Source organism: Rhopilema esculentum, chromosome 12, assembly GCF_057945365.1.
Source record: "Rhopilema esculentum isolate cy_ngs chromosome 12, ASM5794536v1, whole genome shotgun sequence".
In the NCBI taxonomy this organism is placed as follows: Eukaryota; Metazoa; Cnidaria; class Scyphozoa; order Rhizostomeae; family Rhizostomatidae; genus Rhopilema; species Rhopilema esculentum.
In genome coordinates this window covers 5,048,346-5,066,759 of record NC_142826.1, presented here as the reverse complement: position 1 = coordinate 5,066,759, position 18,414 = coordinate 5,048,346, and the positions used below count along the sequence as shown (strand labels likewise).

General features: G+C 36.2%; 1 protein-coding gene across 1 annotated transcript; it reads left to right on the top strand.

The window, feature by feature from the left end:
- Positions 1–4,840: 4,840 nt before the first annotated feature.
- Positions 4,841–18,006, top strand: LOC135681135 (N-acetylated-alpha-linked acidic dipeptidase 2). Its single transcript, XM_065195442.2, has 17 exons — positions 4,841–5,343; positions 6,114–6,399; positions 8,375–8,500; positions 8,910–9,093; positions 10,676–10,769; positions 11,024–11,122; positions 11,623–11,708; positions 11,941–12,060; positions 12,397–12,479; positions 12,632–12,695; positions 13,185–13,252; positions 13,889–13,971; positions 14,459–14,552; positions 14,694–14,958; positions 15,653–15,734; positions 15,927–16,019; positions 17,311–18,006. Exons 1-17 carry the CDS (start codon positions 5,129–5,131, stop codon positions 17,492–17,494), a joined length of 2,226 nt encoding a protein of 741 aa, XP_065051514.2. The 5' UTR covers positions 4,841–5,128; the 3' UTR covers positions 17,495–18,006.
- Positions 18,007–18,414: the final 408 nt, after the last annotated feature.

The window sequence follows — 18,414 nt, the reverse complement described above, 5'->3', positions numbered from 1 at the left end:
CTGGTTTCCTTGTGTTTGTACCAGTCATGTTGATTGTGTCTGTTGTGTGGAACCCGCCGACGCTTGTGGCACTTTGGTTTCCATGTTATCATATCTGTTGCTTCTGGTCATAAGCACAAGGCCGGAAACTTGGGCAATTGTTATTATATTGCGTGTCACGTTTGAACGAAAACGGGGGTGCTAAACGATTCAGATCTTTACTTCTTGTGACGCCTTGACGACAGCAAAACACTGCATTATGGCATTCATTTTGCATCTGTACTGCGTATCCTATCATGTTGACTCTGCACGTCATTTCTAGAACTCACGCGACTCATATCCTGGTTGCATGTGTTGCATTCGTCGCATTCAGCTACTGCACGTCATAAACATGCAACAAGACCTATCTTCTGGAGCTGTTATATGCGAGTGCTCAGTTGCGAGTCATGTACGCTCGCATATATGAAAAAGCCACGGAAAAACGTTTCCTCTATGATTAGTCTTCTAGAGTTTGGTATTTAATGTGGTACATTTGGGCAGAACTCTAGTGGCAGATGCTCTATATAATTAACCGCGAAAGTTATCTATGCGTTTTGCTGAGAACATTGATCAAGTAAGGCTACACGGGATGGGTAGTTTGTTACAAGTAAAAATTTCTACATTTTCTGCGAATTGATATCAATCCAGACGTTTATTTCTGTTTTAATTAAGGTCAGAAATACTGCTAACAAATTCAAAACCCATTTTGGTTGGGAATTTACACCGTCCACTGGACAACATGGGCTATCTTCCTGAAGTATCAGGGACGGATTCGAGAAAATGCTTTTTAATGTCTGTTCCGAGAACAAAGAAACTTTGTTGCTAGGGAACTACGATTGTGATTACAGTAAAGCGAATATAAGGCCCCGTTTACTCTCGGGGTAGTCGTTAAAACCGTGGGATGGGGGGAGGGGGGGTACCTTAACATGTTTGAAGGTACGGGGACATGCCATTATTTAGAGGTACCTTTTTTCTGAAAAGTAGGGAATTATCGGTATCAGTTTTTGAAATTTGTGCGGAACTATGGGTACCATTTGAAGAAACATGCAGAATTATGGGTACCATTTTGGGGAAGTATTGCAAAATTATTAGAAGGGAGATTTAGCATTAACAAAATGAATGTCCAGTTAGAAATGAAAGTGTGAAATATGTGTAATATTGAGATTTTGGGGCATAGGACATGCAAAATTTGATTGATGACTTTTATGTGCTTTAAAAATTTCATTTGCTCTGCCAAATTATGGTTATAGTTTTGATCATGTTTGCGGAATTATGTGACACATTTTTTCAGACATTTGCGGAATTATGGGTCCAAAATTTGAACCAAAATGGCACGTCCCCGTCCAAAATTAGGCATAGTTTACCAAACGAGGTTAAAATCCATAATTGCAAATTTTGGTTTCCATCAACAAGTCACTACCTGAACGAGGATCGACGAAAGTTCGGAGTCCTTGATTGATTTAGTACTATCAAACATGCCACGCAATATTTGCCAGACTTTGTTTTCAAATCCTGCCTAAGCGGGATCAGGTTCTCAAGTCTCAAGATGCAGTAATTACATATGCATTCGAAAGCATAGGTTCCAAATCTTTGATTGGCTAAGCGACCAAAATTCTCCATAGCCAGTTAACCAATCAGAACTCAAGAATATGACAACAAACGTGCCTCGCAGCTAGATTTAGGTCTATTTTGCACGTTTTTACAATTACCCACAAAAAATAAACGTGTACGATGCAGTAAAAGATAACCAAAATTATTTTTGAAAAACTTATTATTTGATAAATTTATAAAAAAATACCGTTGCAGTCAGTAAAAATTTTTCCGCGATAATTTTTTACGAAGGTTTGGAATTGTCCCTTCCAAACCCTTTTAATAATAAGGGGGGGGGGGAATACAGAATTATCACAGTTTTTCAACCTTAAAAAGCGTTTAATCGACACAATTATCAAATATGAACTCACCTTTGTAAATTACTGTTCTGATCTTTACATGTCAGCATTGAGGCTTGTGTGACTGACGGAATAAAACGCTAATTTCCACTAAGAGAAATTTCAGCCCTTCCTTCTCAAAGAATTGCCAAAATTGTACAGTTTATTTTGCACTCAAGTACTTTCTATATTAATTTTAAAGACTTGAGGATCGATGAGAAGCTCACGTCCACTGATGTTCACTGCTACGGCCTTGTGAAAGCTGACGCAATTCGTGAACAATAAAAAGGGCGGGAAATGGAATAGGCATCATTTACAAAAAATTGCTTTTTTGTGTTAAACATTTCATTATTACGATCAAGGAACCTTATGAACCTTTTTCAGACAACCAGAATGTTTCTTAACGCAAAAGAGGTAATTTCCGTAAATGATGCATAGGCTATTCCATTTTCTCGCCTGTGGAGTACTTCAGGGTTCAATTTTGGAGTCTCTAGTGTTCCTTATTCATATTAATGATTTAGCAAGAATTGTAAAAGAATGTAACATCCAAGTGTATGCTGATGACACTGCCATTTACGTGTCTCATAGAAACATCGGTCAGATGGAAGAAGCTCTGACAATTGATATGGCAAACATTGCAAGATATTTATAGAGCAACAGGCCTATCATAAACCTAAATAGAGGTAAAACAGCAGCCATGCTTTACGGCACTGCCAAAAAACTACACTCTAAAAACGTTTTAAAGATCTGGATAAATGATCACTTCATATTACCACTTTGTGAGTGGTTGCAAGTCTCTTGTAATGCTTTCGGACCCTCGCCTGAATATGAATGCATTTACAAGTGATCTTAAAAAGTGCTGCAGCACGAATTAAGGATTGAAAAGAACAAGACAGTCGCTAAATGGTCATGCAGCTGAATCCATATGCAAAGCAATTGTGTTGCCTAAAATGCTGTATTGCTCTACAGCAATGTTAAAGATCTCTGTCACAACTGGCAAAATATTCGAAAACTTTCAAAAAAGAGCCCTGAAAATCATTCATCGGCGTCCTCAGTGCTATCAAGAAAGTGGATTGATGATCATATTAAACCATAAGAAATTTAAGGTGGATCTGCTGATGTTCAGGTGTTTGCAAGTAACTATAGTTGAAAATTTTGCATCCTATGGCGAAGTAGTTAGCCACAATTACGATACAAGGAGCAACAAAACTACATTGTGTGTTCCAAGGGTCAGGAGAGAAGCCGAAAAAAAGTCCTTCTTGGTTTGGATCACATGGTTCAAAGGCCCATCTTGTTTTAACGAAATACCAGTTGACATTCGAAATTTCAACTCCATCGTTTGAGTTTTTAAGCATGAACTTGAAAAACATCTGGAAGGATTTTAGTTGCTTTTTACCTATTTGAGGATTTTAGAGAAAGAAACCATAAATTTAAATGTCGAAGGACTTTTTACTATGTATAAAATGATTCACTTTTCTTAAATTTCTCTAAGTTTTAATTTTAAACAGGGTCCTTACAGCTTACAATACTTGAAGTACTGACACGGTTTAACCATTATAAATATTTCTCTTATGATCACTATCTTGCCAGCAAAACCCTTATTCTTTATGAACACATCGATCTTGAACATTTTCTGGTAGCTTAATTTGTAGGACTAGGAATTTCTTGCGTCGATTCTAAAAGACTGAACACTCCAAGAACAGGCTGAACACCCCAAGAACACCCTAAGAACAAGCTATTAAGCGGCTGAACATCCTTTAAATAATATCAAAATCAGCATATCATTCAAAAGATAATTTGGTAAATTAATCAAGATTAATTTTGGGGCGGGAAGGGCCTGATAAGTCTAATGCTGTTAGTGTTGTTACAACCAACTTATGTTTTGCGCGCCAAAAGTGTGAACTACACGATACCGGATTCACTTCATATCGGATCACGAAAGTGGTATGAAACCAATCCGATATGTATCGGATTGGGTAAAGTGCTCGTGTAAACGATCGGATCCGGTATCAGCTTGCTCCGCAACCTCATTTACAACCTCTGTGACCTCAACCCCGCGTTTGGCGCGTTTTTCAACAAATTGTGGTTTCATTAAGAAAACAAGATGGATGCTGATAAAGAGAAATTTTTCTCTACTACAGTGGTTGGTCTTGCACACATTTTTCAGATAAGTAGCCACCTCATGGATCTTTTTTCAAGAGATTCCTTATCTTTAAGAAGACTTCACACTCCCCCATTTTTTCCCCTCGAATTGAGAACTCGCTGCATGCGATCTCATGGTCTCTAGCAGCAGCTCAATTTCTTGCTCAGTCCAGAAAAAATATTTTCCTTAACTTTCTTCCCTGCTCCCGCCATTTTTCTGTTTCAGTGACTCACACTCACATCCAATGCTCTCGTGGCAGGTCATTTTTTGGCGCGACTCAGAGACCAACGCAGAGGCCCCGAAACAAAAGACTGCACCCCGCAGTGCGGAGTAACTACTGTCGTGTAAACAGGAGCTCTATCTTTTATGGAACCAATCCGATACGGTGCAGCGAATCCGATCTGAAATGAATCCAGTATCGTGTAAACGCAGCCTAACACGCAACATAATCAAAAAATTTAGCTTAACATAATAACAATAATTAGTAGAGAGTGTGGGAAAATAACCAACCCGAGTGAGGCTCAAACTCACGCCCCTTGACTTTGTACGTCAAGTGCTCTACCGCTGAGCTATCGGAGATAATAATAATTACTGAAGAATGAAAATCCTAAAACGTTACACTCGCAATAGTTCTTTAACCTTAATTGTTTCTATGCTTCTTCTAGTAACTTGAAAATCGAATGAAATCTAGTTCCCGAGCCTTTTCAACGAGGAATAAGTTCAAAAATGTGGAGTTGTTTAGATAGATGAAGCGGTTCTCTGCTACAAAAGAATGAACGAGTCTAGTGTTTTGCATTTCCGAATAAACATTCATTTTCATAATAATTGATAAGGACTGTAGTTGTTGGCTTTAAGCTCCAATTGACATCGAGTCAGTAGTTAAAAGCTTGTCCGACAAATGAAGTTGTTTAAACCTGGTTCAGCTAGAATTAACTGTGATTAAAACGATGCTTCACCGCTGCATAAATAGATCGCACTGCCCGAAGTCAAGAGCGGAAGTTTTGCGTGACAGCAGTTGAGATTCGAGTGAAGTTTCAACATGGTTACAAGAAAAACGGTCATTGTGCTCGTTGTAGGGACATTATCATTTGTGGTGTCGTTTGTTGTGGGGTATCTTGTGCGAAGGGCTACATACACCCCAAAATGTTCCGCGCCATCAGTGAGCAGTGCAGGGAGATCCATGGCGCAAAGACAGAAAGACTGGGATACGATTGTCAAGAAGATAGATGCGTCGAAAATTGACGCAAACATGAGGTACGCTAACTTTAGCTTCATATTTCCATTTGGTAAAACACATAGTTGGCCTTACATTTGTATTCATTTATATTTTGTATTCATGCAGTTAAAAATGTTTCATGCAGTTAATTGTACTCATTTAAAATTTCTAGTAATTGTATTTTAAATCAGTATATTGTAATGAATTTGTTTGCTTGCTGAGAAAGATTTCGAGTTTGAGTTTGAGTTTAAGTTTGAGTTTGAGTTTCGTCTACCCACACAATCGATGACATTATGATGTTTTGATAATAATATGATTTTGAATCTTACGGCCTATTTATGGAATTACTAGTCCACTCCACTGAATATTTGCTTCTTATGTCTCAATTTTATTTTATTGACGAATCAATGACGACTCTTTGTGCCAATTTTGCAAACGAATCAATCATTTGATTTTCAATGGAGAAGCCCGGGGAAGTATTTTCATGCCAACAGCGACCCCAAACGATAAGCCGCGGTCTAACCCTTAACTTTGTTCTCTGCCGCCTTACAAAAAAGACTGGTCAGTACAACTGTTCATGCTCACCACAATCGAAAAACAAAACTACACCGATAAAACCTCTTTAACCTGTCATTATCCTGACATGTATCTATTTAGCTTATAAATTTCTATGTTGCTTTTGCAAACACAATCATTATATTATTATACTGTTTTCATTTTAGTAAGCATATCATCATCTTTAACGTACTGTAATATTTTTGGTTTGTAAATTTTGAACTGTTTTTGAATGACTTCTCCTGCTTTCCAGATATTTGTCCGCGAAGCCTCACGTTGCTGCTTCTCCAAGAAATAACGAGCTTGCAGATGAAATTGCGAGAAGATTCAAGTCCTACAGCTTTGATGTTGAAAAGCAGCATTATAATGTCCTGTTGTCGTACCCTCGTAAAGATCGGCCTAACTATGGTTACATTATTACTGATACCAATACGACAAACTTTAAAACCCAATACATTGAAGATATCCTCGATCCAGCGGAAAATTCCTCAGACGCCCTACAGCCATTTAACGCTTTTGGTTTAGCTGGCAATGCAACGGTTTGTGTCACAACATTAGCTGATATGGAGTTTTTAAGTGATCATGTCACAAAACCTAACTTAAGAATTTTTATTTTGGATCACATGACCTGCAAGGGCATGATATAATACATCTGAACTTACGAAAATATCTTATTATACATCATAGGATACATGTGATCTTATAACTTAAATCTTGTTCATGTTTTACGAAGCAAAATGGTCTATCGTCACATTGCAATTACAGAGAACCGTTACACTCATTTTTTATGAGAACTCTAAAATTCAATCAGAAGCCTCTACATTTTTAAGAAATTTGTGTTTGAGCCTGAATACATTCTTAAAGTATTCTTATTCTTTCAAACAGTGCCTAATTTAAGAGACTTTCACAATACCACTAATTATGCCTAGAAATGTTTAGGCCCCTCTAGGGGGGCCCAGAAAATGCTTTTCCGAGATCTAAAATGATTGGAATATGATGTGAAAAAACACCTCATGGAGGAATGAAATTTACATTTACTTTTAAGTTTTTTTAATAAACATAACCCATAGAGAGTCACAACTAAATCCCTGTTTACACTACACAAACTAACCTGGGTTCGCCCTAGGTTAACAGTAACCCGGGTCGAGCCCTAATGCGTTTACACTGGAAACTGTCAACTTTGTAGTGTGAACGGAATCAAGGGCGAACCTGGGTTAGTTTGATATCGACGCATGCGGAACAAAGACAAATTGAAGGTGAGGATAAACAAAATGGCGTGCATTGTGTTTAAGAACTTTACAAAATATATTAAATCCACTTTACAAACAATTATTCCCAGTTTTCTTCTCAGGCACTTCCTCATTTATACTAGAACCAAGCCTTTTCTTTTCTTCACTTTCGTCAGTTTTCTTTAACCAGTTTAGCATTTTAAATATGTAAGGAAATAGTCAAATAGAATTTAAACAAGTTTCATAACAACTGAACTACTGCAGTCATTCAGCATTCCAAGGATAGATTCAATAGGCCATATTGAGATTAACTCAAAGGAGGCTATAAGGCTTACTATTGGAATGAGGCAGACTCTTGGCAGATAAAGAATAGTTTGTAAATATTAAATAGCCTGTGGCCTTTTCACAGAATAATATTAAATTACGCTGTTTTAATGTTATTTCAGTGTTTTCATAAAATTACTGACTTGCTCATCAGTAAATGATGGACTGCTATATTTGAGTCATTTGAAATATTGGCTAATTCAACTCCAGCCATTATGTCAATCTGAAAACAATATTCCGGGAATCCTTTAGCTATTTAAGTGGCAAAGCAAGGGTCAATGAAAAGATTCGAAAAACCTCGTTTCAATTTCAAGGAAATCCTCCCCCTAATTCCTGATTTCAAGACCACAATTTGGATTTTCAAAACCATTATTAGTGTATAAGACCACACTAAATTAGGCACTGCTTTCAAACCTTATATGGTTTCAGGGGAACATAGTTGAAAGAATTTTAAGAGATTTTCAAGGGACCCTAGAGGCAACTGTTAAAAAATGAGACACAAATATGCAAGCTGAGGCTGAGCAATATTCTTACAATATTCTCATCAATTGGAAAGTTTTTTTATTCTCATAAAGGTTTACACATAACATACATAGGTTTCCTGACAATGCCACTTGGAGCATGGAAATACGTAGCCACCCTTCGACCATAACATTTAACATAAAAGTTCAACACAAATTATAATTCTGAATATTAAAGATAACATATTATAAATAACATTTACAGAAATTATCAAAATAATTAAAAGATTGTGAGCCTGAATTTTCTTAATAAAGACATTTTCCCTATAAAAGAAAGAGTACATGAGATGAAAATAAGCATGTAGTGACAAATATTTGATAGGTGATCTTCTCATCTAAACCTCTGAAAAATGACGTGCCTTAGATTGTCATAATGATCTTGTGATCTTTAGATTCTTATTATATTGCTTCAAAGGGTATCTCAATACTGATTTTCATAGGGGGATTTGGTTTATGCGAATTATGGCCGCGAGGAAGACTTTGCTATGCTGAAGGATCATTTCAAGGTGAATTGTACTGGAAAGATTGTCATCGTGAGATATGGCAAAGTATATCGTGGAGCGAAGGTATGGAAATAACATAGCTGACAATATTTGTTATTTGATATGGTTTTGGAAAAAACATTAATTGAAGTCTCAATTTAAAGGCTGGTATAAGGCAGAAACACTGCGATTCTCAGATAGAGTGATTTTATCTGTGTGATGTAATGTAGTGGAATGGGATCTAATATATGACTGTGTACAGTAACTGTCACCTCTTCCGTGTATAAACGAAGTTTGATACATTGTCTGAAACTGAGACGCCAGATGTAGGTCTCATTAAACAAAAGAGGAACAATTAGCGAATACGAAAGTAAGCGTTCCTGATAATCTATGCATACAGTAAACAATTTTCCTTCAGAAACGTCACACATGATTTCCACCGTATCATCTTGCTCTAAGACGATGTCTTTTCAATGCTATCATTGAATTCCAGGTTTTCAATGCTCAAATGAATGGGGCTATTGGCATTTTCATTTACAACGACCCGAAAAACTATGGACCTGTCCCAGCAGATAAGACGTATCCAAAAAGCATGTGGATGCCAAGAGACGGAGTTCAACGTGGTTCCATTGGTTTAGGAGATGGAGACATTTTGACCCCTGGATGGCCCTCGACGGGTAATGATTCTTTTTGTGTATAGTTGTATCCCTGTCAATGGGTCAGAGACACGAATTTCAAATTGATAATCAATGTGGTTGAGCGTGTTTTACGTCGAGCAATGAGCAAAAATTAATCCGATTAAATAACGACCTTGTACACGATAAGTACAACGTTTCGAGCATAATATTTCATCAGGTAAAAATAATAGGAGGAATAGCGGTAAAAAAAAAGAATAGAAGAGTAAAATCGAAATATTAACTATATTGGCTGTGGTAGGAGTTACGTCGTTATTTTATTGTATTTACCTTTACGAATTTCAAAACGTTGAAGGATTCGTTGAAACTAATGCTCAAAGCGGAGGTTCTGTCCGATGCAATGCGTCAAAAGATTGATAGCTTTTTTCTTAATTGAAAGATTTTACGTCCCTTCCTGGCTCATTCTTTCCTTAATTATGATCGAAATGTGTTTCAGCAAGTTCATGTCTACTCTATCTATGCGGATCAAATATACAAATGGAGAAAAAGGACTCTTGGCTTAATTTTTTTATCGAATTCTTGTGTCCTTTGCAGGGCCGCGGAGAGGATTTATGGGCCCCGTGTCAGGACGAAAGATAAATAGAAAGCATTCCTTAGGCAGACGCTTCTAGGGGATAGGGGGAAGGCTCTTCGGGAATTTTTGAAATTGGCTGTTGATAAAATTGCTTTGGTGGCTAGTTTGGTTGCTAAAATTGCTATGGTGTCTAAACTGCCCTAGTGGCAGTGGTGTAGATAGAGGGAGGTCAGAGGGTGCAAACCCTCCCCCCGCCCCCTGTAGAGCTAAACTACTATTCTGTCGGAAAACGTCTGGACTTGTCAGAAATTTAACACAGTTGTCTATGTTTTTCTTATTGCCATGTTTTGATAGGAATGAATTCAAAGCTACATAAACACAAAAATATCTGAAATATCAAAAGATTTATTGATTTCAGCTCCGATGTTATTATGTTAAGTTAAAATTTATGAAAAAATATAAATGCTTGATAGTTTCTCACCCTTCCTATGAATGTTCCTATCTAGGCCATTGTCTGGTGGCTATTTCTTTCTGTTTGCTAATTGGTATAATTTGAACACAACTGATATCTTAACACCATAATGCATAAAGATGCAAATTTCTTAGAAATTCGAAAAGTCTTAGAAAATGGAAAACGTTTAATTTGTTAGCCAAATTCGATCACAGCCAATTCACTGTTGCAAACAGATACACATGCCATGGTGTAAATCTGTATGATATACATATTGTTGTATGTTGCCCTGTTGCAATCAAATTTTTTGGCTACAATCAGATGCTTTTAAGCTTCTTTAGCCGAAGCCCACAAAGATAAGAAATTTTTAACAAAATATCTTTATCATTCAGGCAATCAAAGACTCAAACTGCCTCTACCTTATTTCATTCAGAGACTTTTGCATTATTGTCTCTATTAATGACAGTTCGTGATAATGCAGAGGCTGGATTATTGCTAAGAAAGCTCTTATAACTGAGTTATTATTTATGGGTCCCTATAGCCAAGGGCCCCCTGGTCTGTGACCCCCCAGTATTTCTATATTTCTTCCTTTGCTACAGATGATGCCTATCGGATGCCTATGGACACCGCTCCTGGATTACCCAAGATACCTTGCCATCCCATCTCTGCAAGAGATGCAGAGAAATTTCTAAGGTATAATGGAATTTGGTTTCCATATGTTGTTTTAAGATTTCCTGGATATTTTGAATTTTCTTGATTCTTTCAGCTTGCTATCACACTGCTCTCATCGTACACACAGGTTTTCATAAAAATCGTTTAAAAAAAACTCCAGTAGAGTTTTCTAGAGAAACGATAATTTTTTTAGGAAGGATTTGTGGTTGTGTAGAATTTGAGAAACCTTTTTTTATGTACTATTCTATTTTTGATTAAATCCATATTAATAACAGTAAGATGGGTGGAACTCCAGTTGGTTTCACAAACTGGACAGGAGGCTTGGGTATCACATATAAAGTTGGACCAGGATTCAACTCATCCTACGCTGGCTGGTAAGTGGTAGATCTACTCAGCTCCTTTGTATAGTCTTGCTGGTATACAAGCACTTTCGAGGATGTCCTGTTTATTTTTATCGGTTTTTGCTTAGCTTCCAACTAAAGCCTATTCTGTAGTTTGTTGAAAGCTAGTTCTGCAGGAAATTTATGTTGAATGTCTTTTTAGATAAGCGAAAATCGAATTATATTGAAAGCATTTATACAAGAAACTCCTGAAGTAAAAATATTCTTAAGGAGATAGGGTGCAAAAAAGTCACAAATGCCAGCCCAAGCATGGGGTCTTGTCACTAAATAACACGATCAAATTTAAATCCCGTAATGTATCCTAGTTCTCGTGTCCTGGCTTGCAAAATATTCAAAGGTCGTATTGATAGACCTGCTCTCCTTTTTGTATGTTTACCTCTTGTAGCTTACCAGGTCTTACGTCAGTTTGATATCTCTTCCGATTGTATTTTTTGACGTGTCTTCTTCTCATCCAGTTTAAATCTGTTTTCAAGGAAAGCCAAATTGGAAGTGCACAATACCCGTGATATACTGAAGATAACAAATGTTATTGGAACAATACGAGGAGCAACTGAGCCAGGTTTGTATGCTGTCTGTGATTAGGTATTCTTCAGTTCATTGCCTCTAACTCTCATTAATTTGATCGAAACTATATGACCATGGGTTCGGGTCATATAAAAATGTCTACGATTTCCACAGCCATCATCCTTCCTGCTTGTTTCTAAAAGTAATTTTCATTTATCTCTCAAAGTTTACTTCCATAACCTCCCCCTTTATTAGCGTAATTAACATTAATTGTTATGTCTTTAAAGATCGCTATGTTATGGTTGGCAATCATCGTGATTCCTGGGTCTTCGGTGGGGTTGATGCATCAAGTGGCGGATCAGTTCTTTTGGAACTTGCCAGAGTCTTTGGAGAGTATCTAAAAACAGGTAGGGTTCTACAAATATAACACCCTTTCTTTGTATCGAACCAAGTTAATTTCATAATACTGGAAAATAGGGTAATAATGTTTTTTCCAACATATATGAATCTAATGGCAATGAAAACTTCACTTAGTATTTTTAATTTGACTCATAAATTCCTTCCTATGACTATATTTCGTCGACTTCCATAGGAGGGAACTATTCATTGTAACTTTATTTTCCTTATTTAAAGCCGTGGATTGATAATCTTTGCAAGTCCTATCTTTTGCTTTTTACAAGAGGTATGCCCATCATCGATATCTTGTTAATTTTTGCTACTTCAATTTCGATTTGGATTTACAGGTTGGCGTCCTGCCCGAACAATCAAGTTCTGCAGCTGGGGCGGCGAGGAATCTGGTCTCATTGGCTCATCAGAGTATGTAGAGGTAAGCTCTACCGGTTGTTAGCTTTTCCCTGATATTTTGAACTTTGATAGACGCTCCTAAGCGGAAGCTAACGATTACATTTAAACTTTTTTCTGGAAGAAATAAATTAGCAAAGTGATGTCTCCTCAGTATTGATTTTTCTTCTCACTTAGCAATACGTGAAGATCTTGCGGGACAGGACTGTAGCCTATGTGAATATTGACACAGCTGTTTATGGTTCGTATAGAATTCATTTGATAATCTTAGTATTTCTGTCCGGATATTTTTAACGACTGATGTGATTTACGCTGTTTTTTCCACATAGCTTTTGTTAGGCAGCATTTCAATTTACTATGCTGCATCGCAGCCTCGCTCTACGTTCGACCCAGTTCTCTTCAAGTGTGGTGTTTGGCCGGTTGCATATGTAGGGTTTAGGTAGCTGGATACGAGGATGTTAAGATTAGTTTAAATATTCTGTTCACTTACTTAATTATTGTCTTTCTAAGGCATTACTTACATCTCATGAGGTGGTTTACAATAGCAGGTCAAAGACTAATCTTTGATCTATAGACGAATTGCCCAAAGTTCTTTGATATATCACTTCTAGAAAGACTTGATGGATCTAGAATTATATATAAGAGATTTGTTATGGCTAAAATGTTATTTGTCAATTTATAACTAAATCTAAAATAAAGTGTCAATTCATTATTTTCGATTTATTTTCAGGAAATTATTCAGTACATTTGGCAGCTAGCCAATTATTGTATCAAACGATTTATGCAAACCTCAAGAAGGTAAGTTGTCATTTACAAGGCAAATAGCCTAGTCACATATATCTTTGTTTATTCCTATAACCAGGTATCTCGCTGATATGCAGTTCCAAAAATGATGGTAGATTGTTGAACTTTTTGGTATTCATAGTTGCCGGTAGGCCAATGTATTTTTTTGTATTTGTTGAGAGTCAGATTGGCCTGTGGTAACAGAAACTGCTAATGGAAAAAGACTTTCCTAAGAAAACCAACTCTTAAACACGACTTCAAACAACTCTTTTACCTTTATGCATTAGTTTGCTACAGATTCAAATTAAGCAAAGATGGTGAGACATTTTAGAGAGGAGCTAGATTTATTAAGATTATATGATGATTCAATGAAATTAGGAGCTGAATAAACAGTTTTTTATTTTTATTTAATTAAGTAAGCCATCATTACTTGTCTTCAACAGTTTTAGAACCTATGGTGAAATTAAATTTGGCTTTAAGAATTCAAAGTCACCCATCACTGATTAGAACCTAATTTCTACCTACACTTGATTTTCCACTCGCAGGTTTTACAATGGTTTCTTACTCATGTAAAAGACTTACTTGTTGCACAGGGCACCTTCACGACTTTAAGAATGGATGAATACTTTAAAATTGATCCATTTTCTGTAGGTTAAAGACGCAAATACGGCTATGACTATGTTTGAAAAGGCTGTAAAGACAGCCCCATCAGCAACAGCAAAAAATTTTCCCAGGTAAATTTGTCCTAATTCTAAGTACTCAAGATGGGGACTCATCATTTTCAGCAAAAAGGAAGCTAGTTTTTTAACTATAGTTTAACCATGATATATTCAATAATTACTGTTGGTCGGGCAGCCGAAAAATGTTTAATGGTTGAATTAAAAAAAGATTACTGTTTACCAGTCTGTTTTATGTAGCTTGACATTGTAAAACAGAGCTGTGTACTGTTTGTAGAATTGCTGTGGTCTTCGTGCCACTGTTGCAAATGATAGTATCTTTATTGTAGTTTTTACACTTATATTTGAACGATAATTCCGCAAAGAGTGGTAACTGTAAGCCTGCTTTTAGCGTTCATTAATCTTGGTTGGGGTCATAGTGTTGGAACCATATTATTTACCGCTTGCGTTAAATTTGTTTATTTATCTTTTTCCAATGTTACTTTTTGATACCAAATTTTGAGTGAGTGTGGCCACGAAAAAATTATTATCTCTTGTATTATAGGATTGGTGCAGTTGGAACAGGCAGTGACTATGCACACTTTTATCATTACGCCACTATTCCTGTTCTTGATATTATGCATGGAATGCAAGATATCGTGAGTAACAAAAGCAATAATCGTTGTAATGTTTCCAATGGCATGATTTCGCTACACTGTTTTCTTCTTTCGCTACACTGTTCTAAACTTTTGTCGAAACTTCAAAACTTCAAAACAGTTTATGAAACTCTTTTTTGACAGCATTCAAAATACGATGGAACGTCATACTACCCAGTCTACCATTCTCTTCACGATACATACCACTGGATGAAGGTTTTCATTGATCCAAAATTTGAATGCCACCGCTCTGTTGGGGAGTTCACAGGTCGTATTCTTCTGCAGTATGCCGATTCTGAATTGGTTCCCTTTGACCCACGTGACTATGCCACAGCCTTGCAAAAGGGTGTCGATGATATCAAAAAAGTGTTTACACAAAGAGCGGTTCAGAGTAATGTTGCCAACACAAGTATGTTTTTTGAAATATTTTTGCTATGTGACACTAACTCGATGTGTTTGATAAATTAATAGAATTTCGTAGTCTATCAAATCACTAAAAACCTTTGTCCATTACGAGATAATGTCCAACAGTTACAGAGAGGATCAAAATGCTTGATAATACATTATTATAGTTTGCTGAAATTTTTATTTAACGAATCTTGTATTTCAGACTTTAATATAAATTTCGGAATGCAATTTTCAGACTGTAACAGGCAGATCTTTGGTTCAGCACTTTGTTTTCAAAAACAATTTTTAGACTGAGAGATATATAATGCTTTAGTAAAGTATGCTTCTTTGTGAAAAGTAACAGTTTTGTCTGTTGGCAACTTTGGGCGACAGGTGTCTAAAAATCTTTATTGCTTAATCTTAAAAAGTCTTGTTCTCAGGAAGAAGGGTGAATTCAACCACTTCTATGTATGATAATTTAGCTTTTTCTCCAACAAATGCAAAAAGCATAACCCTTGAAATAGGGATAATTGATCCGAAATGGCCCTATGCACCTGTGATATAAGAACCAAGAACAGTCTGAATGTTCATAAAGTAGGTTTTTCTTGGCAGAGATCTTCTATAAAGCTTGTACTCATTATGGTTCCTGTTTTGTAATACATAGCTTTTAAAAACATTGCAATGTATGGTAAGGACGTTGAATATTTTTACCCTAGCATATTTGCAAAAGGCAGTAACAGCATTCAAGTTAGCTGCTGACAATTTTACGAAAGATCTTGCAAAGCTAGACAAAACTTCGTGAGTAAAACTCTTAATTTAGCAATTGTTCTTATAAAAAAACATTGATTCACTATTTATGGCATCATGTTTGGTTGTTTGCTCCACTTAGAAAACATTTGATCTTGTTAAGTTTCTTTTACCTCACTATTTTATTGCAACAATCGCTCATTCACTTCATACCAAGATTGATTGAGGTAATTTCGTTCATAGAGTATTACCTCTGCGTATAGCAAATGACCAACTGACACAAATGGAAAAGGGTTTCTTGTACTTCCCTGCGTTTCCAGGCAGAGCAGGAGTCAGGTATTTTATCACTTTTTTATATGCTTGTAGTGCCACAATCTCTTTGGTTCAAGATCAATTATAATACCGCTATAAAAGGAAAGGAAAGGGTGGGGACAAATATTTGCAAAAAAGGAGTCCAACAATACTTCATCTGATTTTTCATTAAAGGCAATCGACTCTGTGGCTCGAGCAATCTGTCAATCAAAATTGGCCAATTAATGAGCGTATGAGTGGTATTACACTTGGTGATTGGTCAATTTTGATTGGCAGTTGGCTCAAGCCACTTTAGCTAACACTTGACACTCTGTGTGGCGTGGCATAGCCAATCAAGCTGTAAATTGGGGTTCTGAGACAATCTATCTGTGAAGAGCCATTGCATTGCCTGACTTTATTGTGGATCCTAATCTCTGACAAACTTGTTTTCTCGACATTTCAAAGCAACTTTTTGAAAAATTCGATTCACTGACCAAATGCGTTCTCCTTTTGTTTCAACTCTCAATTTAATCTACTACATTTTCTTTTCACGTTGACATTTTACAATTAAAAATGGAAGATGCTGTCCAGAAATCTAGTTTACATCAAATTTGAGAATTTAACTGCAAATGAATAATTCTAACGCCTTGACAGTGCCCAGGGGGGGCACTTGGCACACAGACATACGGGGGGTCAGTCCGATATTTTTGGGTCAAATGTTTGCCAAAAGTGATATTTTTGGGTTAAATATTTGTCAGAATTGATATTTTTGGGTCCTGCGAAAATAGTAGATACAATTTTCAACTTGCGCTGCGGCTTATATTACGGGCAGGGAACACAGACCGATTCTATAAATATTCTAGATTGCGTGCGGTACAATATCGTGCGGAACACAGACCCAGCAAGAAATATTACCTTGCAAAAAGCCTACTATGACTTACCTTGATAATTTGCGACTATTTTCAATTGAATTAAAAAAGGAATAAACATTCTTTTATATTAAGATTTATCGTCTAGAAACACGCAATGGAAAAGCATCTGGAATGAACGAATGTAATGGGCTTAGCATAAAATTTTAATTTTGTCACTACAGGACGATTGGTTTTTCCTTTAGGAGAGCTTGTCTTTATAAAGCACATTTACTAATCTCTAAAATGTCTCAACTGGAACTTTCGTATGGTATAATTGCTCAGTTAGATAATCTTGGCAAAAAATGTGTTTTTCTTTACATTTTTGGCAATGTTTTTCCAAAATAGACGTGCTTCGATGAACAGGTATCTTCTTTACGAAGAAGAAGTATTACCCATTCTCATTGTCCATATTCTCTTTACGCCAGGCATATCATTTTTGCACCGGCTGAATTCAAAACCTATGGTGCATCTGCATTTCCTGGAGTTACTGATCTTCTTTATGAGATTACTGAAGTCAAGAGAAAGCCGTGGTCAGAGCTGCAAAAACATCTCACTATTGTGTCGTCCACCATCGAAGGGGTAGCTGCATCCCTTAAAAAGGCATGGTAGCCTGAATAATTTATCAACTAACCTACGATTTTGTGCTTTTTCGTTTTTTTTATTACGTGTATTTGCGAGTCATTCACCACAAATCATTTGCTGATTATTTTGATAAAGTAAAAAGTTGATTTAGTCATCTGTGATGGCAACTGTTGGTTACGAAAATTAATTTATAATTTCTTTTGTAAAGTCAAGTTTTAATAGGAATGCTATTATAGCTCGTTTATAACGAGAGGCAAAAATTATTATGTAATTGAGTTTTGATGGAGAGAAAAATTTTTAATTTTTATAGAGTTTAATATGATAAATTTTATGTGAGTTTCCTGCACATTTATAAATTTTAACGATTTTTAGCTAATTTGTAATTTTAATCATTGAATATCAACTATTTCGATTTAGTCAATAAATTAAAGTATCATTCTGGAAAATTGTGTTATTTGTGTCCACAATTTTGGAAGTGAATTTCACAAACGTGAATCTTTAGAGTGTTAATGGTTTTAAATCTTCTGAATCTTATATTTTGTAAGCCCAGTTTCATGAACAGAAAGTGTAAACTAAGATAAAAGAATCTTTAAAGTTTCAATAATTTATCTATCAATTTTTTCTGGTATACCGCAAGTACGCTTTAGACAGGAGTGTAGTGCTTTCAAAATGACAAGGCGGACTCTTGGGAAATTGTTACACAAAACAATAGCAATGGTAGAAATTGCAATAGCAGATTTTTCTCACGACGCTTGATTATCAATCAGTGGGTGAACCTTTTGGCTAGGCCTATGGGCCTATTCCCTAAGTTGATAACATAAAGAACTTGGTTTTCTTCATTATTCTAAAAAAATAACTGAGCTAGGGCATGATCAAAGTGTGATACAGTGGAATCCCGATTTAACGAACCCCGGAGATAACGACCTTTCTGGTATAACGAACTAAAT